The 27,540-nt window shown below is 43.5% G+C and overlaps 1 protein-coding gene across 3 annotated transcripts in view; it reads left to right on the forward strand.

Moving 5' to 3' along the window:
* Window positions 1-27,540, forward strand: part of LOC142106977 (espin-like) — a 128,822-nt gene that overhangs the window by 40,029 nt on the left and 61,253 nt on the right. For all 3 annotated transcript variants that reach the window (XM_075190065.1, XM_075190066.1, XM_075190067.1), the window contains exons 5-6: window positions 564-695; window positions 13,702-13,915. In XM_075190065.1, coding sequence (XP_075046166.1) covers window positions 564-695; window positions 13,702-13,915 — 346 coding nt within the window. The remainder of the gene's footprint in view (window positions 1-563; window positions 696-13,701; window positions 13,916-27,540) is intronic.

The following is a 27,540-nucleotide window of genomic DNA, read 5'->3' on the forward strand; positions in this document are numbered from 1 at the left end:
TTCAATCTAATTGAAAATCTTTGCAGAGATCGGAGATCTGCCCTTGGGTAACGGAACCCTGCAAACATTCTAGAGCTTCAACAAATTGCACTGGAAGATTGGGAGAAGCTACCAGCACATGGGTACAAGAAACTTACAGATAGCTACACTAAACGTTTGGAGGAAGTCCTTGTTGCCAAAGGGTGTGCAGCCAAATATTAAGGAAGGGTGCCTTTAATACTGTCCAGGTCATAGATTATATTCCAGTTTGTTTTGACATTACTACATGTAGTTTGCAAAGGAACGTTTTTTTTGGGTTCATAACTTGTGTCATCAGAATATTTTAATATGATGTCCAAAGTTTTCATTGATTTCTAAAGATATTGTACAGGTCACCATTTATACAGATATTATTAGGAGTGTGTATATATAGATATATGTTCATTAACATCACTTGTGTATTATAGCAGTATAACGTATAGTAGATTATCACACTGTTAGTCACTCCTTTACTATAGAGATGTACATTATCTCTTACTGTGTGCAGTTACATATATTATATATTATTTCTGTTTGGATTTCAGTGCTGTCAGATCCTGGTGGTGAATGGCGTTAAGCTGGGAATCAAAGACCACGATGGTTACACAGCTGCCGACCTCGCGGAGTATAATGGACACATACATTGTGCTAAATATCTAAGGACGGTGGAAAATATGGTAATGGTTTTATTGATTGTTTCCCTGTCCTTTGTCCCACGCAGTGTACACTCAGAGACCCGTTGTGTGCGTTTGTTTAACCCGCTCAGAGCCAGCTGGAAAGACGATAAGACCGGTCTGTCTGACCTTGGTTGGCTAAACAGTCCTTTTTCTCCAATAAAAATAACAGCTGAAGTGATGTTGGATAGAGGAACATGGATATATCAATTGCATAATTTGGGATTTATATGCTTGCAATGCCTAGAGTAATGTCAACTATAAATTGCCTAGTGCTAAACTAAAACACGTAAATGTTCTTATAATAAAGAAAATTTAATGAGGCATTAAACTGCCATCTATTCCCTGAGATTTGATGATAAATGTTATTGTGAAGTATTTTATACATCTTGCATTACCACAAGGGTTTCCCTGTATATCTGGTTTCCCAGCTCTCCTCACAGTGAAGCTTATGTTAGAGCATGTGATATCATAGCTTAGCATAGGCTTCAATGTCAGTTATATCATGGTGTAACCCCCATTTGTCTGGTGCATGGTTGTGCATTTTTCATTACACCCACCTCTGTAATACCCTTGGGTGGACCACCCAACTCTAGCCCAGTCTTTCTCAACCCAGGCGTCTGTGGATGAACAGCAAACATGCGTAGTGCGGGTACAACAGTTGTAGCGATGTACAGTTGCCATGTCTGGAATGAATGGGCTCCAGGAAATCTCTTTTGATGATAATAAATTAGGTAGATTTTTATTTGTGCCTTACTGTCCAGCTCAGTTCATTAGCGATCTAGACAGGGGTTTCTCTTGGCATAAGAGCTGACACTTTCGCAAAGTGAGATGATCTTTGTCATTGCCCTGACTCTACACAATTGTGGTCACACCAGTCTACCCGCACACCTTTGATCGTCGTCTTTACCTAACTTTGTTCTTGGGCTCTCGGATAAAGCTCACGCCTCAACTCATATTCACGCAGCCTAACGCAGTGGCGGATCCAGGGGGGGGGGGGGGCGATCGGGGCGATCACCCCCCCTAGCAGGGGCTTGCTGCCGGCGGCTGCACACTGTGCAGGTCCGTTCAGCAGTGACAGTGTGCTGCCCGGCTGCTCTGATTGTGTTTTAAACACAATCAGAGCAGCGGGGCAGCACACTGTCACTGCAGAGCAGACCTGCACATACTGTGCAGCCGCCGGCAGCCTTAGAAATTAGAAAGGGGCGGGGCCTAAAAAGTGGGGATGTTGCCTATAGCAACCAATCAGATTCTAGCTTTCATTTATTTAGTACCTTCTACAAAATGAAAGCTAGAATCTGATTGGTTGCCATAGGCAACATCCCCACTTTTTAAAACCCGCAGCTTAGTAAATCTAGCCCTTAGACCTGAAGCTTAACCTGCTCGGGACATCGAGTCGCACTTTTTAAACACTGCAAACACTTTTCACACGCACCCTATGGGGTTACACTCACAAGAAAAGGAAAACTTTCTCTTATATGCCACAAGGGTTGTTACACTCTTGTTATAAATATAATGAATTTAAGCTCCCATAAAGAGGAGGAACAAAATGTTAAAACTTAGAGAAGTAACACAAGAAATGCATGAAACTATTAAAAAGCCAAATCTATACACACATTCCTAATTACGGCTTTATAGCCAGACAAAATCCCAAATTGCTTATACATGTATATTCAGTGGTGGAAGTGGGGGGTGTATACGGTGGTATGCTATGCTGTCACGTCTCCTACTGCCTTCATTGTAATACAATTCTCGTTACATTTTCCATACCACTTCCACCACTGTGTATATTGGTGTCCTTAAAATAATTACAGCATGAATAATAGTTTAGTGGTACATCTGATCTAACACGAAATTAATGGTTAATGGTTAATTGCTATTTCTACAAATGTTCACAAATTAACTAAAAATATATTTATTCCTACGTGCTACAGAAAGAAAGTCCCATTTGTCTTGAAAAACAATGTAACACTCGCTTGGGCTGACTAATAATTGAAAAAACAAAACCTATTTGCCTGCATCACAGAAGTGCGACATAAGTGTGCAAAGGGTTGGATCCCGATCAGGTAAAACTCTCGTAGACACACAAAGGGTTAAAGCACCACAGCAGGCGTACAAACGCACAATTGTACATATGGATCATAATACATTATAATAAAGGTGAAAGAAAAACCTGTGATCTTGGGGGTGGGGGGGGGGGGGGGGGGGAGAAATGTTCAGATACGCAGCAGATCCCTTGTCCGTCATCCCACAGAAGGACACGACAGTCTTTCCTCTGATGGAAATCTGTGATAGCAGAGAGCAATAACTTATACAGTAAATACACTAATACACTGTTAACTCTCTGAAGTTCTGTCTAAGGATGAAAACTTTATATATCTTAATTTATCTATAAGATAGATAGATTGATTTGTGAATATTATTAGCTGCTATTTCATAGCCACCAATTTGTATTTTAAGTTTAGTGCCACTTTGGGCTCCAAACCACTGTCACTGCAAAAAGTATCATAACAGCGAGGATTATTATTATTATATTATGATTATTTTTTTTTTTTAAATGAAGCTCGTGTTTGGGGTAACGGCAGAAACCCCCTAAATGCAACACTATAGTCAACTAGTGATACAATAAAATAATACAACAAGGGTCATTTGGAAGGCAGTGGTACAGATGCCGATGGTACCTATTTTTGAGCATATTTACTCATGAAAATAGCAGCGTCTGCAGCCAGACAAAATGTAGCATCTTCTGCAATTGGGTGGCTCTGGGGCCTTTCCTTTCTGAGTGCAGGCTAGGTCTGTGACTATCCAAGTTATACACAAATATACAAAAAATATTTAAATGAGATTCAAGGGTATTTAGATGGTTCCCAGTTTTCTGGGAGGGCTCGGTGTTCTCTTATTCCATAGACATGGCTTACATCAGCCTTTCTCCTGTACTTTCCTTGAGATTCTCTTTGCATGTCATGTGCCCTTCATCAGGGCCGGGGCAAGAATGCCCGGCGCCCTAGGCAAAGCTTAAGTTTACCTCCCCTTCTTCCCCAAAAAATCTCACTTCCCAGACCCTCACACGCTTTAAATTTCTAAAATTAAAAAAATAACTCTTACCTCCCCCTGGCTAGCTGGTAAGGCTGCTGTCTAGATGCATTGATGTCTGACGCAGAATGCTGTCCAGGATTCACTGCTGTCCAGGAGCAAACGGAGGATATCTAGAGGGGAGGTTCCAAATGTTAGATTTCAGACCGAAACAAAAAACTTGACATCATTCACCTGTTACATACTGACATGTCTTCAGGTTTTCTCACACATGCCCATCTGCCCACTAAGCTATTCTCACATATGCCACCCCTTTTGGACTAATGAGGCTGCACTGAGCAGGTTTTGAAAGAAAACTTTAAAGTTTCTATTAATTGAAGGGGGTGGAGCTAGAGTGGAAGTATTATTCTCCGATAGTCAACAGGAAGTGGACGTGCATCTTTAAATGCACAAAGCAGAAAAATATTCACACTTCAGGCAATAAAAACAAATCCTTGCTCCCAGGAGATAGAAAATATCTTCTTTGAGAACCAGAAGGCTATGGGCCTGACTGGCGTTCGGACGGCATGTTTGTGTGCTGTATCGTGTGTGAAAGAGCTCTGCGCATGCTCAGAAACAGACCTTACACAAATGAACGCATTTGCGCACAATTTAAGTCTGAATGCAAAAGACACTTACGGATTCCTGCGTCTTGTGAGGAGGAATGGAGGTGGGAAGCGGCGGACGGACGTTGGCCATATACCGCAAGGGCGTGTCAACATAGATGGGGCCAAATCCTGTGTCTCTTGTCATTTGCACCAGTTACAGGACAGGTGTAGGTGCCGATTGGTATAAATCAGCACCTACACCTGCATAGTCTTTGTTTTAAGAACTACACGTATGTGTGCCATTAGCCAGCACAGAGCATGTCTATGCAAGTAAGAACTGCGCTCAAGTTCTGTGGTTTTTTTTTTTGTTTTGTTTTTTAAAAAGAAAGTTGCATTTGAACATGAATTGGGCCCTTAAAGACTAATATACAATTGCTGTTAGTTGCATTTACAAACATTTATATGCAGTATGTTAGAAACTTGGTGTGAAGATATTTCTAGCTATGTGATCACGATGGATGCATTTTCCTACACATGTGTTGTCACCTTTTGCAAAGAGTAAAACCTGACGGCACCAGTGCAGCAGGGAAGCAGATTTAAATTCGTAACTCGTGCTGTGGCAGAAACGATGGACTTGACTCATCTTCCAATGCAATGTGAACGCAACTTGCGTTTCAAAATAATCGGATGTAACCTGCGTGCGCTTATCCCATATACAAATACAAGCGAATCTCAAGAAAAGTCCCATTTGAATATGTGTGTAAGTACACTGTGACTGTCAGTGTCGGACTGAGGCATGAAGGGCCCATACAACGCTAGGGGCCCACCAGAGGGGATGTGGCCAGCCATCCAAGAAGCGAGACCAGACACTAGAGGGGGAGTGGTCAGCCCATGAAGAATAGCTGGCACCATAGTGTAGTATATAAAGAATGCAGTGTGCATATAAAGATTACACAGTCTTGACCTGCCCCTTAGATTGGGCAGAACAGTCCCCAAAAATCGTGATTGTCCCACTACACTCATTTGACAGACTGTCCTAGCTGTTCTTGTCACTTTTACCTCCTGTGGCTGCTGTTTTTTTTTAGTTGTGGCTTGTCTGGATCCTGGAATGTTGGGGGCCCTGTTTGGGAAAAAAAATGGGTACATTTAGAAAATTCCCACCAGCCCCGGCGTTAAATCAATAGGACCCACAATTAATACTTAGGCCTTCCTCCAGCCCCAACATTAAAGTAATAGGTCTATTTATTAAATGTGAATTATTTAATGGCAGTGACGGTTGTGGGAAATAGGTATATTTATTATACGTAAATGCTATTAATTTATTGCTGGGGCTGTCTGGAGAGAGGAAATAGGTTTATTTATTAAATAGGAATACTATTTCCTCTCTCCAGACAGCCCCAGCAATAAATTAATAGCATTTACGTATAATAAATTTACCTGTTTCCCACAACCGTCACTGCCATTAAATAATTCATATTCACATTTAATAAATAGACCTCATGCTCCTCAAAGCCTGCATTCAATTAATAGCACCCAAACCACCCATCTTAAATTAATTGCCCCCACTATAAAATTCAATTGCCCCACTATCACCCCACAAACAAAATAGCACCCATTAGTTAGCCAGCACCTACCACACACACATTACATTGCCACAAGCCCGCTGTGCCATCACACACACATTACTGTGCCCCTTCATCGCTAAGCTGTACCTCCTTATGATCACACTGCGCCCTCCATGCTGCTTTTGTCCCCCCCCCCTTCTCCAGGCACCACTTCATCACTCTCTGCCATGCTGCCTGTGCTCCCCCCTTCACTCTCTGCCATGCTGCCTTTGCTCCCCCCTTCACTCTCTGCCATGCTGCCTTTGCTCTCCCTTCACTCTCTGCCACGCTGCCTGTGCTCCCCCTTGCTTCCGTTCCTGCACTTACCTTTTCTATCGGCCTATTACTTCTTTTCTTCTGTCTTCTCTCTTCTTGCCAACTCCTCTCTGCGCCGCTCCTCACTGATCGTCGGGAGTGATGACATCATGCCCGACATCCAGTACGAACGGAGCAGAGAAGAGTCGAGGAGCGCCGCATACATTTAGAAATTGAAAGCGGCAATGTCGTGTTAAGTGATTAAACACTTAACCTTAGGGGTCCCCACATTGCCGCTTTAAATTTCTATTGACAGACCGTCGCGAAGTTGTCAGCCTGCAGTGCCGAACACTTCTTCAATCGGAATCACTTGCTGTCAGCACGGTGCTCCCATCGGAGATGTCCAGCGTCGGGTTGAAGGTAAGTCTCATTATTTTTCAATCGGTTTTTCATAATTACAGGTTTTCTTTGTAGGGCTTCTCCATGTCGGAATAGTGGTAATCATAAAAACGATTACCACCGCTCCTAACGGGGCTCCATATGGATGCTCAAAATAAACCTCTAACACTAGGTGTAGACTATCTAAGACACCCACAATTCCATGCACAAGGTATCAAAGGTCTACCTTTAAGGGGGGGCAGACTAATGAGTGCAAGGGCACAATACACAGGCAGAATAACAGGTCTCTATGTGACCACTTGCCAAAAATGGCCATCGGGGATGTGGGCAGAAAAATGGGTGTACCAAACCTGGCACGGTCTATAAATAAACAGGGCTAACCTCCTACCTGACGGCAGGCCTAGTGCCTGACAATATGCCCACCGCGTTCTGCCCAAATGTGGAAGAAGGGAAGAGCACAGACCTGTATGGGTGCTTAAAGGCCTAACTTGAATCTGGCAGCTTCCGTTAGCAGGGAAGAACCATGGAGGCTCAGTGCCTTCTCGCTGCTGCTTCCCTGTGGACGGCCTCCAGCAGTCTCCTCTTGTCCCCAACATTCTTCTGGCTCGCCGCTGCCTAACCCACGTCTCCTGTCATTATCCGCAGCTCCGCTGGCGAGCTCCACCTTCTTCTTACTTGCCTGTTCTCTGCGCCGCTGCTTCTTCGCTCTCCTTACTTGAACTCGATGACCCATCTACAAAGCTCCTCTTGGTTCTCCCTCCGCCGGACTGACAGTGCCGTTCGCAATGGCTGAATATAAGCCGTTGCGAGGGCGCAGGGCGATGACACTGCGAGCACCAAATTCAAATGGACGGAGCTCACCATGCTATCCACTGATTGGCTGATAGCGATTCGCTGTCCGCAATGCCGGGGAGCACCCCACAGGGGCCAGTCTTGCTTGCGCTGGAACGGAGGTCTAGTAAGTAGAATCTTCTTTTCTTCACCTCCTGACGGTTCCAGTGCTGTCGTCTGTCTGAGACCTCTTCTTCGCCCCTTTCCACTGGCACTACTCTGGGGGTACTCCTCTACAGATGTGACTGTTACCCTTTTGCACAGTACATCTATTCAGATTTTTCCGCTGCCCCACAGACCTAGGTGCAAAGTTGAGAGTAGGAGTGCACCCGGACGTGTGCTGACAGCTTGGCACATCAGTGTAAATCCATGGTGAATTTCATAGCACGTCCACTTACCGTGCATATATGAAGGCCCGTCCTGTCAGTCCCTGTCCCTGTATGCCAGTCCCTAATGCTTGTAGTTCTCAACGTATCCAATTAATGTAAGTGCTCCTTTCACTATATGCACATTACCGGCTTTTAAAGAGGATGCTCCGACATGTGAAGACATCTGTACTTAACATAATCAAACTCGATCTGATTTCCACAGAGATAGGGCTCTGGGTGATACAGTTACTATCTAGCATAGGGTTGTGCCAGGTGTTGGAGGAAAGGAACTTAATGAGCTGCCCGTCGTCCTCTGAATAGAATGGAAAGTACATTAGTCCCAGGACGGCAACCCTACTGAGTGATGAAAATGTAAGGTCTACGTAACATGGTACCAAAGACTATTGCATTACGTGCACACATTATCTGTTGTAAATAATCAATGTGAGACTCCAGTGCACTATTTATACAGTTTACTATTCATTCCCTGCACTACGTTCTTTGTTCATTAGGGCCGGTGGTAGTTTTTTTTGGCTGCCCTGTGTGATATGATCTATCCTTCACACCAGGCCTGAGCAACCTGTGGCTCTACTAGTGTTGTGAGACTGCAAGTCCCAGCATGCCATGTCTACTATCGCCTGCTGGGACTTGTAGTTTATCAACACCAGAGAGCCAGAGGTTGTCCACACCTAAGCAGAGTGTATAGCATGTTGCTTGGAATGGTGGGAAAAGCATATTTTTTATGTGGAGTACACTAAAAACAGATGGTACTTTTGCACCCTGCATCGAATGGTGGTCTGTGCAGTTAAAGATTAAAATGTTATCATTCGTGGCAATGCATAAAAAAAATAATCAAATTTAAGTATTTTATATATTCCCATATCCAGCATAGTACGTGGTTCTGTGGCCATGCATGTACAGCCACATGTCTGCAATGTACCGCATATCAAAGAAAGATCATTCTGGTGGCCAGTGTGCAGGGTAGAGATCGTTACTTTCACCTTCTGTTGCGAAGTAATATCCAGACGTTGGGCGCAGAAAATTTACCAACCTGCACCATCATTTTCAGGAATATCAACCGAAGAGCTATCAGCAGACCATTACTCTGTATGGCTACCAGCTACCCTGCCAGCGGTCTGCGCCGTGCCCCTGGCCCTGCCAGCGGTCTGCGCCGTGCCCCTGGCCCTGCCAGCGGTCTGCGCCGTGCCCCTGGCCCTGCCAGCGGTCTGCGCCGTGCCCCTGGCCCTGCCAGCGGTCGGCGCCGTGGCCCTGGCCCTGCCAGCGGTCGGCGCCGTGGCCCTGCCAGCGGTCGGCGCAGTGCCCCTGCCAGCGGTCGGCGCAGTGCCCCTGCCAGCGGTCGGCGCCGTGGCCCTGCCAGCGGTCGGCGCCGTGGCCCTGCCAGCGGTCGGCGCAGTGCCCCTGCCAGCGGTCGGCGCAGTGCCCCTGCCAGCGGTCGGCGCAGTGCCCCTGGCCCTGCCAGCGGTCGGCGCAGTGCCCCTGGCCCTGCCAGCGGTTGGTGGACCGGCCCTTCTTGTATCATGTGCTACGGACAGCAATGTATTTAGAATTAAAGATCTCTAAGGAAATTAAACCGCACGGCTGGAGGATAGGCGATTAAGCATCTCTTCCTACAGTAACGTTTAATCTCTCTTCCTATCGATAAACACCAGTGATAAGAACAATACTCATTATACACATCCCACCAACTGTCTTTTACCTGAACACAAATGTATTTTTATTTATGGTGTCGATTGTAGGTCTACCTGTACTATTGTACTCTGACATCTACTGTCTATTTGTCTGTATATAAATGTATTGTTAATGCAATCCACATTGCAAATGAGCTTACTCCGTGCTGTTCACTGTGCACTTAATTTATTGATTAATGGCTGCGGGGGGTATGGAGACTGACCCAACTGCAAACCCACCAGAGTTCAGAAACGTTCTGCCCCACAAGGCAACGGCAGCAAACTGCAGTCCCTTAAGGTGCCCTGATCGTCCTGCTATCTGGGAGCGCCATTCACAGGAAGCAAGAAAGTGATCAATTTTTGTTAAGTTCCCCAAAGGCTACTTTTTGAACTCCCGGTTACTGCCTAACAAGGACCTTCCCAGTTCCCTTGGTGGCAGTAATCGTTTTCCCCATTCTCACCCTAGGAACCAGTGACATCACTCAGACATGACACTTTCAACATATTAATATATTAGTAGTGAAAACTTTTTAGGGACTAATCTTAAGTGCATCAGTCGCCTACACTGTGCACTGCAATAGACCTTAGTTTTGCACTGTTGCATATGGATAGACCGCTCAGCGCACATCACGGTACACGCCCTCTCTCCGCACTATAAAGATTCTGCCTGCACCTAGAAGAGCGCAGAGAAAAATTGTTAAAAAGATGAACCTCCTTCCACTTTAGCACACTTCCCAACTGTCCCTATTTTGGTGGGATGTCCTGATTAGCCAGCCACAGAAGAGGTGTGGCTTAATGGGAAAGTGGGTGGGGCTTTGTCCATATATGGCCATTTATGGGTGGAGTTTGGCATGATGCTGTGGGTGCAAGAGCTTACTTTGTCCCTCTTTCCGGATTCTGAATGTAAGCATCTGTGCTTTAGCACAGGCAGTTTTACTAAAATAAAGTTTTTCACCTAAATTATTAATCAGTTTAGCCTTATTTCATTCCTCCCGATGAGCCTGATTTGCGGGCCACAAGGGGTGGGGCTTACTGTAGTGGGTGGAGTTTTGCAGAAATCTACCCATTTGTGGGTGGAGTTTTGATGGGATGGGGAGAGACTGCTTTTGGGATGTTTAATGTTGGGAGGTATGTTATTTGGAGCGTAAAGTAGCCATATAAGTGAGAATACATGGGGGCTACCGGCATTACACATCATTATTTTGTGTGTGAAAAGTTTATTATATTGCACGAACGTTCTTATGGGAAGAGTGAATGAAATGAGGTGAGATTTAAATGAACAGTAGGGATATGTTTCTAGGGCACCAGCTCCTGTGGATCTATTTCTGTCGCACATTTCTGATAGTGACCTGTTCTAGATATTAATGTATTAGTGGTTAATGAAAAATCTCTAGACAACTATTAATATATCCTAAAGTTTTTTTGTTTTATAGCTGTTAGCGAGTCTGGGGTAATTAGCTGCTCATTATAAAAGGAGAATTTTTTTTAATCATCTTCCTAGGAGCTGTTTTAAAAAATAATATTCGCCCTCAAGAACAGCAGTTCTACAAGTGATAACTGCTGGAAAATACATTTTTGATGGTGACGTAACTGTAGTTTATGGAAAGTCTGGTTATACTGTACTTAATAAGAAATGTATTTTTCTAATACGTGCAGAAATTGAAATTGGTAACGGAAACATTTTCACAATTATTTTTTATTTTGTCATAAATTTTTCTTAAAACAAGCTTGTGTTAGAGATCAGGGGTGTCGGGCCTACGAAAATCATGTGCACGCTCCCACAGGCCAAACCTAGCACTGGGTCTCTTCCTAAACCCTCTGGGCTTTGGGGGCAGAACAATGTGTAAATAACTTCTTAAGAAAAACTACAAGTGCCAGCATGCCCACAGCTGCCAGTATCTGCCAGAACAGGGCCCACTGGAACATGTAGTTCAACACACTAAATAGTAACCCCCCCCCTCCCAAAAAAAACCAAAACAAAAAAACCTCTCAGAATGAATGGAACGAGGCCTGCCCTTGATTAGCCAATCAGGCTGGTTAGCTGAAGCGTAAGAAAACCGCTCTGATTGGTAAACCACTCTGCCTAATGATATAAAAACCATAACAGCTCAAGACTAAAACGGTATACTAAAAGTTCTGGGAGTATATTTAAAAGGGCAATTCAACATAGAAGATTTTTTTTCTTTAAATAGCAAGTTAAATACATTTTAAGCATGCATACAATAATCCGTTATCTTCGCTATCCTCCTACAAATCATTATCTCCTTTTCAAAAGCTCTCTGTTTAACAAGCAGAAATGGCTGCCAGACACAGTCAGCCTGCTGCACAGACACAGGCTCACAGCTCTCAGCATGTCATGTGATGGTAGAGAGGGGAGTAGGATGATATCACCATGCAGATAGTGCTCCAAAGCCTCTCTGCTCACTACATCATGTAACTGTGGTTGCCATGGTAGTCCAGAATTCTAAATCATTAATAGCAGCCTGAAAAAGAGAAACAAGGGAAAATGGATAAACACCATTATTCTTCTTATAGTCTGCCACAACAATTTATGGGATTGCTTCCTGAAAGGCCAATAAAACTAATTACAAATCACCTGAAAGTTATTAATTGAAATATAATCCAATTTATGCCTTCTCAATGAAAAGTTATTGGGATCTATAACTGAATGCAACTGGTCAGATTATCTGTAAATAGATTTTATTTGTTTTCAGTGTGGATTATTGGTAGTCTGTAGATATGATGACATCGTAGTTCATTACAACCTTGATGTAACATCAATACATCATTATTATTATCTCACATCCACCTAGAACTACATAATTTCTGCAACCTTTTTTTTTATCCCCGGGAATAATGACATTTCTGGCATATTTATATCTGTCTGCCAGATGGTAATGTAACGGTCTAACCCTTTAACAGCAAAATTAATTATTGCGAAGGGAACTCTCTTGAGACATGAGACAGTTTCAGAGGTCCCGCGGGGAAGCAGCGGTTTAGGTTGTGGATGTGTGTCTTGATTTTTTTTCCTTTCTGAGAGAACAAGGCAGTTGTCTGGCTGTGCACGAAGAGCAAGGACAGGAAACTTTAAGAGACAAACTTCAGATTTCTGCATTCGGAGCGAACATGGGCAATGTAAGCATTCTGTGACGTACTCGTGGGGTTTTTTTTATGAGCCGTTGTAGTGTCTCTAAAGATGGCGAATTACCTGTGTAGGAAGAGATCTGTAACGATGTATAATTGGCGTCATTAGCGTGGTGGATCCAGGTGTAACTGCCAGGACACTGGGACGACAGGAGAGGGATTTAGTAAATAAGACTTGTTGCATCTCTGTATTCCGTAATATTTACATTTACTAAATATCACCATCAATCAGCCAAATGTATCCAGCTTTTATCTAGCTTGTACATGCTTATTTTTTATTTTGTACTAGTTCAGTGCAATATTTAGGCAACAGTATATCAATACTCTTATTTATTGTGTTTTTTTTATTTTACGGTTTTTATAACCTATGTTGTTTTTTTTTTTTGTCTTTCTCAAATGTAAATGTATTGTTTTCAGTGATTTTAGGTTAATACAGTAAAACTATATTAAAAAAATATATATATTATACAGCATAGTGGGTTAGAGAATAATAAAATGACACTTTCTATCTCTGTACCAGTAGTTTGCAAAAATAAAAATGGTTAATGGATTTATCCTTTGATTTTTGTTATGTCTGAAATATACAGAACTGGTAAAGGATAATGATTAGACTCTCGTGTAAGACAGTAATTGCAGTAGCAGAGTTATAAGAAGAGGTAGTGGATCAGAGGAGGTCCAGTTGAGGTTATTCCTGGATCCTGCATATAGGATGCTATGCAAAATGTACCAGTTTATTATACCTGTAAAGGTGTAATTCATACCAGGGAGTGTGCTGGTAAATGCATTATTACTGCATAAATTAAAGCAGGGTATCTGCATGTTAGGACTATAAGCTTATGGATTGTACAAGAATATTGGTTAATACTCTGTACTTTGGGAGAGAATTAATTGATTTTCTGTGGAGGTGCAAATGAGGTAATGATTAGCAGTGTTACCTTTCAAGCCCCAAACATTTGTAAAGTGACATTGTGAAAATTCTCTAACTATCTGTATGAGAGTCCGTAGTTTAAGGCAACAATTTAATGTTGGTGGGAAATGACCTTATTGTAGAACATGACCTTGTGTCCTGGTTAACTTGTTAATTTAAAACCTTTTTCTAGAGTGTGGAGCATCGTGTCCTGTCGAGAGACCCATCAGCGGATATGGAGTTGAAGCAACAAGATTCGGGGATGTCCTCTCCCAATACCACCATGTCCACACAACCGGCCCACTTTGACATCGGATCGCCTTCTAGTACTCTGTCCAACTATGACTCCTGTCACTCCAGCCAATCCAGTGTGGGAGACAAGAAAGTCAACCAACATACAGGTCCAAGTAAGTACTGATCCATCCTTAGCCAGAGTCGGATGCATGTATGCTAGGCCATTACTCCTAAGAATAATCAGCTATTTATATAGCGCCACTAATTCGGCAGCGCTGTACAGAGAACTCGCTCACATCAGTCCCTGCCCCATTGGAGCTTACAGTCTAAATTCCCTAACATACACACACACACACAGACACACACACACACACACACACACACACACAGACTAGGGTCAATTTGACAGCAGCCAATTAACCTACCAGTATGTTTTTGGAGTGTGGGAGGAAACCGGAGCACCCGCAGGAAACCCACGCAAACACGGGGAGAACATACAAACTCCACACAGATAAGGCCATGGTCGGGAATTGAACTCATGACCCCAGTGCTGTAAGGCAGAAGTGCTAACCACTGAGCCACCGTGCTTTAACGTCACTATTCTGTGCCGAGGTTGAATGATGTCAACTAATAGCTCTGTCGCACACAGATCAAACATTTTGTAAGTTTTCAGCAGAACTGTGTTTTCTCAGTTTCTCAACTTTTATATTTTAAATGTTTATAGTTTTAAGACCACGTGCAAACTGTTTTTTTTTATATGCGTTATTAACTCTATGTATATGGATGTGACTATAATAATCATTATTCTAAGCAAGTCCATTCCCATTTTGGAATCAAACTTATGACCCCAGTGCTGTAAGGCAGAGGTGCTAACCACTACGCCACCGTGCTGCCGTCTATCACTTTATGAGGTACTAGTCACCAGGGCCAGGTTTTGGAAATGGCTCTTGGTGCTACGGCACAGTGCCGTGTGCTTAATGCCCTTCAACTCAACCCCCTTTTTTTTTTGTAGTGTAGGTCGGGAACTGAACGCTTAACTAGTTTTTACTGGGTACCAGCGTTGCTGTCGTTCTGAACTGGAAATGGCAAAGCGTATGTGGCTTTTCCAGTGACGTCACCGAAACACTTGGCATTTCTTTGCGTATAGGTGACTGCACTTTAGAAATGTTTCATAAATCTATCGCAACAAGTACATTTCGTACAGAAATCAGTTTGACACCACAATCTTCCAGTGTGACAGGATCCTATCGCCAGTGTCACATAATCACACAAATATCCAGGGTGCAGTTTCCCGCAAGATCAGTACATTCTTCTCCTGGAATACTCTGCGGTGGTGTGGACATTCTGATTGGCTACAGTTTGTTCTAACCCCACCCACCTCAAAACTAGGGACATAACAAACGAGCCGGAAATTGATTTAATAGAAGAGTGCTGAAAACCTAGCCCAGCTTAATCCTGAATAGCCATTGGTGAAACGTACTGTTCTAGTTGTAAACATGTACAGCCTCAACAAATGCAGAAAATGAACGGCTAATTGTAATATAGATCGGCACGCCAGTGGCAGAGAATGATTCCATCACATCATTATAGAACATATTGGAAAAATCCGTTCTTTTATTTGGATTGTGCATCTGTCCGTGCTAACAGATCCCTGTATGACTTGGTTGCTTGGTCCCATCGGGGTCACATCGGTAGTCCTCTTGGAAATTGATCCTGGAGCTACCCAATTGTAGCTATCGTATGTGTAAATGTATATTTAACTAGTAAACAATGCCTCTCCGCATTGGATCAACTTGTGCTTTAGGTGTAGTGGCCCCATAAATTAATTTAAATTAAATTTACATGGTTTCGGTGTATAAGAGGTAAGGTGATGACAGGGTTATGTTGCCATGTCATTGATTTCTTCTGTTCTCCATATACGATTCGCACAGTAACTTTACATGCCAGAGAGATTTATATAGGATCGATTCCTGGCCTTCGATATTACGCTCTGACATTGCTTAAAATACACATGAATTACTATTTCATCTATTTGTGTATTATTGTGAGAGAGGAGGATTAGACGGGCAGCAGCGTTAAGTATGGACTGAAGAGGAGCAAGATGGAAGCAGGGGAGACCAGTAAGGAGGAGGTTGCAGTAATCCAGGCGGGAAATGATCAGAGAATGAAGGAGAATTTTGGTGCAATAAGTGGAGAGGAAGGGTCTGATACGGGCGATATTGCGGAGATGGAAGAGGCAGGATTGGGCAAGGGATTGGATGTAGGGGGTTAAAGAGGGAGGAGTCAAGGATGACACCCAGTCATCGAAATTGGGGAGAAAAGGAGATGTTTGTATTACCAATAGTGATGGAGAGGATGGGATGGAAGAGGGAGGAGTATCATTTAGCCCCGCAAAGAAAGAACTATCTGCGTTAATTTCTTGATTGGCCATTTCACTTTAAGAAACCATTGCAATCTATAACAAACTTAGCTGAACAGCCTCACAGTAGCTGGATTCCTCTGGTATATCAAGAGACCTTTCAATGTCCTAGACTCTTCTCTGTAGTTTTACTCACACTTCAGGCGAGCTTGTGGAAGAGAAATCTTACAAAAGGAGCTCTTACTTTTGTTTGGTCTTGGTAGACCAGTTAAGCGTCTGTTTAGCGCTCCCCATTTAATGCTGTCGTTTCATCTCCGTCTCTTGTTGATAAAGAAGGTTTTTGAATTCAGAGCAGTGTTAGATCACATTTAAATAAACAGCAAGGGCTTCAGTCACCCCCTGCTCCAGCTTCCTGTAGATATACTCCCTGAATATATTTTTATGCTTCAAAACGGTAGACAGAGGAATAAGAAGCCTTTTGATTTCGTGGTCAGAACAGTGGTGCATTGTATCTAATAGAGATGAACTGTATTTGTACAGACAACACACTCTTTTTATATGAAAATGGGATTTTATTATAGTGAATCTAAATATTTATTTGGTGTTAACCAGTTAAACGCTAGGCAGAAATGATAAATGTGTTTTTGCTTTTAGAATTCTAAATCTGAATGTACAGCAAATCTTTCTGGGTGGAGAGTGAGGAAAATTTCTTAATTCTATCTAACTGCTAAGAGACACAAAAACACATGGAGAGCAGGAAATACAGATTACACAAAGGGTTAATAAAAATTCTTTAAAAAAAAATCATTCTATAATATTTAATTTAGTGATCGAGAGAGTTGAATGATGTTGTGAAAGTGGTTTATGGTTTGGTGAGACAGAAGAATACGTATGAGAATAAAGGTAGAGCCGCTAGTACTATTACTACATTATAATATAAATATGACTGTAATAGAGCGATGAATGGAGGGTAGAGTGATAGTGACAGGGGCTATTTACTGGTCAAGAGTACATTCAATAATATGGGATAGGAATAGGATAAACTGATATATTCATAGACCGATGTTTAAATTGATACTGCAATTTAGGATAAATGGAATGGATAATATGGTAAAGGAGGGTGAAGAAGGTGGAGGATTGTTTTAATGTGAATGCAGGAGATGAATGTATTGGATACAAAGTGATCATAGACTTTTATGACCTTGACAACAATATTACCTCCCACTGAATGATTCCAGAAGCGATCAGCGCTCGCTCACAGCTCTGACTCCTCAACATCTAGATAGGACCTGGTTCGGTTCCTCCTGCGGCTCCACATCACTAAGTGCTACAGGTGGTCTACCACAGTAATATATACTGGTAATTGGGGGATTGTCTTTAGCGTATGGATAAAGAGGGCTGTGTATTTATGCAAGGTATAGGTGGTAATTGGGGTACATAATGTATGGATTGCAATGCAAATATTTCTATGCAATATGTGGGTTGCTGTCAGTTGTTATCTGTACAATATCTGTCTAGCAGTGGGGGGGGGGGGGATATCTGTGCAATATCTGCCTAGCAGTGGGGGATATCTGTGCAATATCTGCCTAGCAGTGGGGGATATCTGTGCAATATCTGCCTAGCAGTGGGGGATATCTGTGCAATATCTGCCTAGCAGTGGGGGATATCTGTGCAATATCTGCCTAGCAGTGGGGGATATCTGTGCAATATCTGCCTAGCAGTGGGGGATATCTGTGCAATATCTGCCTAGCAGTGGGGGATATCTGTGCAATATCTGCCTAGCAGTGGGGGATATCTGTGCAATATCTGCCTAGCAGTGGGGGATATCTGTGCAATATCTGCCTAGCAGTGGGGGATATCTGTGCAATATCTGCCTAGCAGTGGGGGATATCTGTGCAATATCTGCCTAGCAGTGGGGGATATCTGTACAATATCTGTCTAGCTGTGGGGGGGGGGGGGGGAATATCTGTGCAATATCTGCCTAGCTGTGGGGGGTGATATCTGTGCAATATCTGCCTAGCTGTGGGGGGTGATATCTGTGCAATATCTGCCTAGCAGTGGGGGAGGATATCTGTGCAATATCTGCCTAGCAGTGGGGGTATCTGTACAATATCTGTCTAGCAGTGGGGGTATCTGTACAATATCTGTCTAGCAGTGGGGGATATCTGTGCAATATAGATCTAGCAGTGGGGGATATCTGTACAATATAGATCTAGCAGTGGGGGATATCTGTACAATATAGATCTAGCAGTGGGGGATATCTGTACAATATCTGTCTAGCAGTGGGGGGGGGGAATATCTGAGCAAAATCTGCCTAGCAGTGGGGGGGGGGATATCTGTGCAATATCTGCCTAGCAGTGGGGGTATCTGTACAATATCTGTCTAGCAGTGGGGGGGGGGATATCTGTGCAATATCTGCCTAGCAGTGGGGGGGGGGGGGATATCTGTGCAATATCTGCCTAGCAGTGGGGGAGGATATCTGTACAATATCTGTCTAGCAGTGGGGGATATCTGTACAATATAGATCTAGCAGTGGGGGATATCTGTACAATATAGATCTAGCAGTGGGGGATATCTGTGCAATATCTGTCTAGCAGTGGGGGGGATATCTGTGCAATATCTGCCTAGCAGTGGGGGTATCTGTACAATATCTGTCTAGCAGTGGGGGGGGGGATATCTGTGCAATATCTGTCTAGCAGTGGGGGGGATATCTGTACAATATAGATCTAGCAGTGGGGGATATCTGTACAATATAGATCTAGCAGTGGGGGATATCTGTACAATATCTGTCTAGCAGTGGGGGGATATCCGTGCAATATCTGTCTAGCAGTGGGGGATATCTGTACAATATAGATCTAGCACTGGGGGGATATCTGTACAATATCTGCCTAGCACTGGGGGGAATATCTGTGCAATATCTGCCTAGCAGTGGGGGGGATATCTGTACAATATCTGCCTAGCAGTGGGGGGGATATCTGTACAATAGCTGCCTAGCAGTGGGGGGGGGATATCTGTGCAATATCTGTCTAGCAGTGGGGGGGATATCTGTACAATATAGATCTAGCAGTGGGGGATATCTGTACAATATAGATCTAGCACTGGGGGGGATATCTGTACAATATAGATCTAGCACTGGGGGGGATATCTGTACAATATAGATCTAGCAGTGGAGGGATATTTGTACAATAGCTGTGTAACAGTGGGGGATATCTGTACAATATCTGCCTAGCAGTGGGGGGGATATCTGTACAATATAGATCTAGCAGTGGGGGGATAGCTGTACAATAGCTGTGTAGTAGTGGGGGAATATTATTATTTTTTTATTATTATTATTATTACCACTTATTTATATAGCGCCACTAATTCCGCAGCGCTGTAGAATATCTGTAGAATAGCTGTGTATCAGTGGGGGAGGATATCTGTACAATATCTGTATTGCAGTGGGGGATATCTGTGCAATATCTGTCTAGCAGTGGGGGGGGGGGGGATATCTGTACAATATATGCCTAGCAGTGGGGGAGGATATCTGTACAATATCTGTATTGCAGTGGGGGATATCTGTGCAATATCTGTCTAGCAGTGGGGGGGGGGGGGGATATCTGTACAATATATGCCTAGCAGTGGGGGAGGATATCTGTACAATATCTGTATTGTGGGGGAGGATATCTGTACAATATCTGTATTGCAGTGGGGGATATCTGTACAACATCTGTCTAGCAGTGGGGGATATCTGTACAATATATGCCTAGCAGTGGGGGGGATATCTGTGCAATATGTGTAGCAGTGGGGGGGATATCTGTGCAATATCTGTCTAGCAGTGGGGGGATATCTGTACAATAGCTGTGTAGCATTGGGGGGATATCTGTACAATAGCTGCGTAGCAGTGGAAGGATATCTGTACAATATAGATCTACCAGTGGGGGGATATCTGTGCAATATCTTTATAGCAGTGGGGGGAATATCTGTACAATATCTGCCTAGCAGTGGGGAGAATATCTGTACAATATCTGCCTAGCAGTGGGGGGGGGGGGATATCTGTACAATATCTGTCTAGCAGTGGGGGTTATCTGTACAATATAGATCTAGCATTGGGGGGATATCTGTACAATATAGATCTAGCAGTGGGGGAGGATATCTGTACAATATCTGTGTAGCAATGGGGGGAATATCTATACAATATCTGCCTAGCAATGGGGGGAATATCTATACAATATCTGCCTAGCAATGGGGGGAATATCTATACAATATCTGCCTAGCAATGGGGGGAATATCTATACAATATCTGCCTAGCAGTGGGGGGAATATCTATACAATATCTGCCTAGCAGTGGGGGTAATATCTATACAATATCTGCCTAGCAGTGGGGGGAATATCTGTACAATATCTGCCTAGCAGTGGGGGGGATATCTGTACAATATCTGCCTAGCAGTGGGGGGGGGGGAGAGATATCTGTACAATATCTGTCTAGCAGTGGGGGGGATATCTGTACAATATAGATCTAGCATTGGGGGGATATCTGTACAATATAGATCTAGCAGTAGGGGAATATCTGTACAATAGCTGTGTAGCAGTGGCGGAGGATATCTGTACAATATCTGTCTAGCGGTGGGGGGGATATCTGTGCAATATCTGCCTAGCAGTGGGGGGGGGGATATCTGTCTAGCAGTGGTGGATATCTGTACAATATCTGCCTAGCAGTGGGGGGGATATCTGTACAATATAAATCTAGCAGTGGGGGATATCTGTACAATATCTGCCTAGCAGTGGGGGGGATATCTGTACAATATAAATCTAGCAGTGGGGGATATCTGTACAATATCTGTCTAGCAGTGGGGAATATCTGTACAATATCTGCCTAGCAGTGGGGGGGATATCTGTGCAATATCTGCCTAGCAGTGGGGGGGATATCTGTGCAATATCTGCCTAGCAGTGGGGGGATATCTGTGCAATATCTGCCTAGCAGTGGGGGGATATCTGTGCAATATCTGCCTAGCAGTGGGGGGGATATCTGTGCAATATCTGCCTAGCAGTGGGGGGATATCTGTGCAATATCTGCCTAGCAGTGGGGGGATATCTGTGCAATATCTGCCTAGCAGTGGGGGGGGGGGATATCTGTGCAATATCTGTCTAGCAGTGGGGGAGGATATCTGGGCAATATCTGCCTAGCAGTGGGGGATATATGTACAATATCTGCCTAGCAGTGGGGGGATATCTGTACAATATAAATCTAGCAGTGGGGGATATCTGTACGATATCTGTCTAGCAGTGGAGGATATCTGTACAATATCTGCCTAGCAGTGGGGGGTGATATCTGTACAATATCTGCCTAGCAGTGGGGGGAATATCTGTACAATATCTGCCTAGCAGTGGGGGGGGGGGATATCTGTACAATATCTGTCTAGCAGTGGGGGGGGGATATCTGTACAATATCTGTCTAGCAGTGGGGGGGATATCTGTGCAATATCTGTCTAGCAGTGGAAGTTATCTGTACAATATAGATCTAGCATTGGGGGGATATCTGTACAATATAGATCTAGCAGTAGGGGAATATCTGTACAATAGCTGTGTAGCAGTGGGGGGATATCTGTGAAATATCTGCCTAGCAGTGGGGGGGGAATATCTGTACAATATCTGTCTAGCAGTGGAGGATATCTGTACAATATCTGCCTAGCAGTGAGGGGGATATCTGTACAATATAAATCTAGCAGTGGGGGATATCTGTACAATATCTGCCTAGCAGTGGGGGGGATATCTGTACAATATCTGCCTAGCAGTGGGGGGGATATCTGTACAATATCTGTCTAGCAGTGGGGGATATCTGTGCAATATCTGCCTAGCAGTGGGGGGGATATCTGTGCAATATCTGCCTAGCAGTGGGGTGGATATCTGTACAATATCTGCCTAGCAGTGGGGGGGATATCTGTACAATATCTGCCTAGCAGTGGGGGGGATATCTGTGCAATATCTGTCTAGCAGTGGGGGATATCTGTGCAATATCTGCCTAGCAGTGGGGGGGATATCTGTGCAATATCTGCCTAGCAGTGGGGGGGATATCTGTACAATATCTGCCTAGCAGTGGGGTGGATATCTGTACAATATCTGCCTAGCAGTGGGGGGGATATCTGTACAATATCTGCCTAGCAGTGGGGGGGATATCTGTGCAATAGCTGTGTAGCAGTGGGGGGGATATCTGTACAATATAGATCTAGCAGTGGGGGGATATCTGTAAAATATAGGTCTAGCAGTGGGGGGGATATCTGTGCAATATCTGTCTTGTGATAAGTGCGATTATTTACTGTGTAGGAGACTGGCTGTTGTTGTTCGGTTTGCTGTGCTGTGTTATGTTGTCCTGTGTATGTGCTAAAAGAAATTAGTCGCATCCCAAATGGGGGTAATTCAATTGGCCGCGTTAGGCTAGGTAGACACTGAAGAATTTTCTGACTGATGTGTTATCTCAAACATAAGATAAAAAGAAAAGGCAGGGGAGCGCTGATACCAGAGAAGTAAAAAAAAAAAAAATTTTTTTTAGCACTTCATCAATAATAATAAAAGATAAAAACATATAAATGTGTATAAAAATATATACTGTAGTGACTTATAACCATAGGAATAACACCCGAATTTTATACAGAGGATGATAAATAAGAATTATAGTATCAATTATAATGTAACAGAGAGACAAATATATATATCAGTAGGACTCCTATAAAATGTATATTATATTATTAGCAACACTCAGTGTGTCAAATACATTCACAAGTCTAACACTTTAGTAAACCTCACAGAAATTCTCCATAACATCCTTATGGTAATAAGGTTGAATAGAAGGGCTCCTAGATGTATATGGAGTTGGTAGGTCTGCCAGATGGTATATATGGGTGAGGACCCTACCAAGAGTGAGATGAAACCGGAAAATGGTACTCACTGGGGAAACGGTCGCTTCCTCTTCGTAGCTGTCTGCACGGTGCCTCTTGGGACCTAGAAACAAGGGCGACACGACACACAACCACCCCACAGAGCTAGCTCCCTGCTCAAATGTGCCTCCCATACTGGCGTTAACTCTGGCAATAACAGCAGAACGGCACCCTGATCCTACCAACAAACTATGTGATCGGTCGCTGCACAACTAATATTACTATTAATACTGCTGGGTGCACTGCTCTAACTCACCCCAGCATTCCACGGTGCAAATCACAAAATACAGACATTACCGATACCAAAAGCCTACCTTTAATGGGGGCCTGACTTCTGGATCCTATAGGGGAAAATATTTAAACAGAAACAATACCGTGCAATACACTAACGTGGCCACTGAATGGCTAAACCATACAATAATGGGTACACCACATAATGGCTGCTTAAACCTACAATGGGGACAGAACGAGCGCAGTCTCAAATGCAGGACACCTCCTAAATATTACCTGGCTTAGTGCCAGTACAAACTCCCAGACCGTAGCCCTGGATTACCTACGCTCTGGGATCTTCTGTCTTCGTTCCAGGGGCGCTCTCAGCCCTGATAGGGGCTCCCTGCCGCTGCTGCCTTCTGGTCCTCTTGCTCCTTCCCGGCACTCTGGATGTCCTCTCTCCTCTGCCTGCCTCTCGCTGGTGAGCACTGGATGTCCCCCACCATCTACTGTGTTCAGCTCCGCCATTGGAGTGACCTCTCTGGCACCGGACGCAATGGCTTATGTAGCTGCGGTGTCAAAAATTCAAACAGGCAGAAGTTTGCCCTGATTGGCTCACCTTCCAGAATTCCGATTGGCTGCTGGTGAGTTATTGCTGATTCACCATCTCCAGCACCTGGGCCTGCAAGGAAGAAGGAGGGAATCTACCTGTGCTGGATCTTCGTTGAATCAGTCTCAAAGGATCTTGGCGTACGCTACCCATCAATGAATTACCAGTGCCATAACCAGGGGCGCTAGAACAGGTGAACAGAGAACGTAGGGGCCCCTAAGTGGTGACCAGCTTCTTACAGAGCCACACCAATTCCATTGACCAAGAAGGTCAATACTCACTCAGCCAATAACAAGCAGTTTCCCACGCTAGCCTTTTGTGATTGGCTGACTGGGTGTTGACCCTCCCAGTCAGTTCAGTTCAATGTCAGTTCGTGGTAGAGCCCATTAAAAGAGCATCGTCTAATAAGGTTTTTTTTATTTTTAAATTAGGCTACACCATTGTACTACATAGAGAGAAAAGATTTTCCTCTGTAATAAAGTGGTGAAAGAAGGGTTTATTATATAAAATTCTGGATTTTTGCAGTGTGTACTTCATCAATGCTCAAAAAGGACATTTCAAAAGAAATACTTTTCCATGGGTATATCTTTTAAACCAGGGGTGTCCAACCTCTTAGCTTCCCTGGGCCACATTGGAAGACGACGAGTTGGTTTGGGCCGCACATAAAATACACTAACCCCAACGATAGCTGATCATCCAAAAAAACCATAGAAAACATAGTTAACATATTAAACTTATTTGGAAATGAAGTTAGTAAGAGTTAGGAAACCTGTTGCAAAATCATGATTAAAGCAGTAGTCCCGTTACCAGCTACAATTTAACTTACCTGCATCTGCCCCTTAGTGTGGTTCGGGGAATTAAATGGCAAAAACTTTTTTTTCCTCTCTTTCTGCACCCATGAATCATTTTTTTTATTGACCAGTTTGAAATGGTCACCGATATAGGGAGCATCAGGAGGACTAATAGAAATCTACAGAGATTTAAAGATTGGGTGGTGGGAAAAATGGCTCATGGAGCAGCCTCCGATGAGGGTAACAGCTGACGTGACCGCGAGGTAAGTATTTTCTTTTTTTTTTTTTTTTCAGTGCTGCCCTCTTGCCACAACCAAAACTCCTGCTGGGCCACATTTACAGGCATGCTGGGCCGCATGTGGCCCGCAGGCCGCGGGTTGGACAACCATGTTTTAAACCATGGGACTGTCTCTGGAACTTAAGGGCAGTTGGCAACAATGGGACAAATCTTCATGTGATTGGGGCAGTGTCATGGTGTGAGGAGGGGAATGGTGGCAGCAGGAAGCCACAGACTGAGAGTTATATAGTGGAAGGAGCAGGATCCCCAGCAGCACATAGTATATCAGGAGATGAGTGATGTGTTAGTGAGGACAGTACTGCATGTGACGGGCAGTGACATGATGTAAGGAGGGGGATGGAGGCAGCAGGAAGCCACAGACTAAAAGTTATATAGTGGAAGGAGCAGGGTCCCCCAGCAGGGTAATGAGTCAAGGCACTTGACAAACTAAGGAAAGAAGATTGTAGGGTGAAACGCGCTTCTGTGAAAATTAAAATGCATACATTCAACTTGTTTTTGTGAAGTTATATTTATCTATAGCAGTAGTACATTAATTTCCCTCTGCTTTAAGATGATGGCTAATAGATGACTTTCTATTTTTGACACATTGTTGCTTTAAAATGCAAAACGTACATTGTAATAATTCCGTAAACGTGAGAAGATGAGGACTGTTGTCCGGCGAGGCAGCAAATTGTCCCTGGTAACTAAATTCAAATGTCTGTAATTTATGTAAATATAATAAAGGTATTATTGCTCAGCATTATTGATTTATTTATGATCATGGTTTATTTTGCTACAATATGTAAAGTATAGCACGTGTCATGAAAATGTAAATTCATGGAAGGTGTGTAGTCAGGTGTGTCACGGCACCAGAGAAGTTTTGAAAACCCCCGATTTTTAAGGTGAACGATCCCTTTAAACATCTTACTGTGTGTCAAAGTTTGCCACCAATGATTTAATCAGCCATGTAATAAATGCTAGTAGCCTCTTTATAGGTTGTATTTCATCCATGTTGGTGTTTTTGCGGGTTCTGGTGTGTGTGGAGCAGGCTGGGACCCCTGTGTGGGCGTGGGGTGGTGGGGAGGACATCACCAACAGGTATAGGCTGAGATGCAGCTGGGATTGGCTGGGACCCAGCTTAGAGACACAATGGCCACAACACTCTGTATTTTTATGTACAAGTCCCATTGTAGTATTACTAAATGCACTTTGCAACCCAAACCTTCTAGAGTCTTAAAGGGACAGTACGAATACCAGCTTGTGAGTTTGTACCCGTGTGCACTTTTCTATAATGAAGTTATATTTACTATAACGAAACGCGTTGGTGGCTCTATGCCAGTATAATTATTGAACAGCTGTTTGTGTACTGCGAATGGTATTTGTTTACCTAACCATTGAATGGAAACAACACACTTCCTGGGAGATCGTATACTAGTGACAGCGGCTTTAATTTTATATCAGTTCGGCAGCCCAGGAAGTGCTGCTCTCCGTGCCAACTTAATACACTGCATGACCCGGTACACAACTAAGTATCTCAGAGTGAATCTAACACTACAGGTAAGTCTGGATATCTTCCCGCTGATACTGTGCTTTGAGATGAGGAGACGCAGCTACTCCATTGACAGCCGTTTTTCCATTCGTGTCTTATTGTAGTGGATTATAGATCAGGCTGCTGACCTCCATCTGTATATCATCGATTATCTTGGTACGAAGGATCTCAAGTGTACCTAGTGTTGCGGGTGAGTACGGAACTTCCCCGCCAGCGTGACAATTGGAGAATGGGAGTTACGTAGTAACGATTTCATTGTTGTTAGATTACAATCCTGTATTACATATGTAAAGTTAGTGTTTTATATGTCATTTTTAAACTGTAGCGTTCAATTACATTTATTATTTGTTTTTTATTTGTGCATAGTATTAAATATATGTTGTAAATTAGAAAGGTGGATGTGATGTATGTTTTTTTTTTCAAAGATAGTTTGATTGGGGTGTGATTATTTATACATTGGGATTAGCGCTGGTCTTGTGGTCTAGTTTAATAGAGGTGCAAACTCTGGTTCCAGCTGCCGCCCTGCATATAATACTTAGAGCAGCTATCTTATCTGCTTATGTCAGCGGATCTGTCTGAATACGTGACAAACATTAGATGTTTCCGCTGTTTCAAATCTCCTGCTACCCAGCCAATGGTAATCAATCATCATCATCATTTATTTTTATAGCACCAGCAAATTCCGTAGCGCTTGACGTGTTCATTAAATGAACACGTTAGCCAGGCATTTGGAGAAACCGCTCTGAATCCTTCTACGGGGATAGTTAGAAAGTGGCCCCCGTCTAGGCGTTTGTTATGGGTATGATTATTGTTCACCAGAAAGCTGGAATCGTGTACACTGGTGACCGCGCAGACGGTTGTCTGGAATCGGCAGTTTGGACAGTGTTTCTAAACTGGAGCCCTCATACTTAACAAGTATCCCACCATTTATAACACCTAAAAATGTGGATCTTATACTTCAAGGTATAAATGTTATGTGAATCACCACACTCCACTACCTGGTATAATCCACATGGTGCTTGGCTAAGTCTTGGTGATGCCCTTTCACCATTTTAAAATAAAATAAATAAATGCAGAAGGCAAATAGG

The sequence above is a fragment of the Mixophyes fleayi genome, chromosome 11, assembly GCF_038048845.1.
Source record: "Mixophyes fleayi isolate aMixFle1 chromosome 11, aMixFle1.hap1, whole genome shotgun sequence".
NCBI classification, from domain to species: domain Eukaryota; kingdom Metazoa; phylum Chordata; class Amphibia; order Anura; family Limnodynastidae; genus Mixophyes; species Mixophyes fleayi.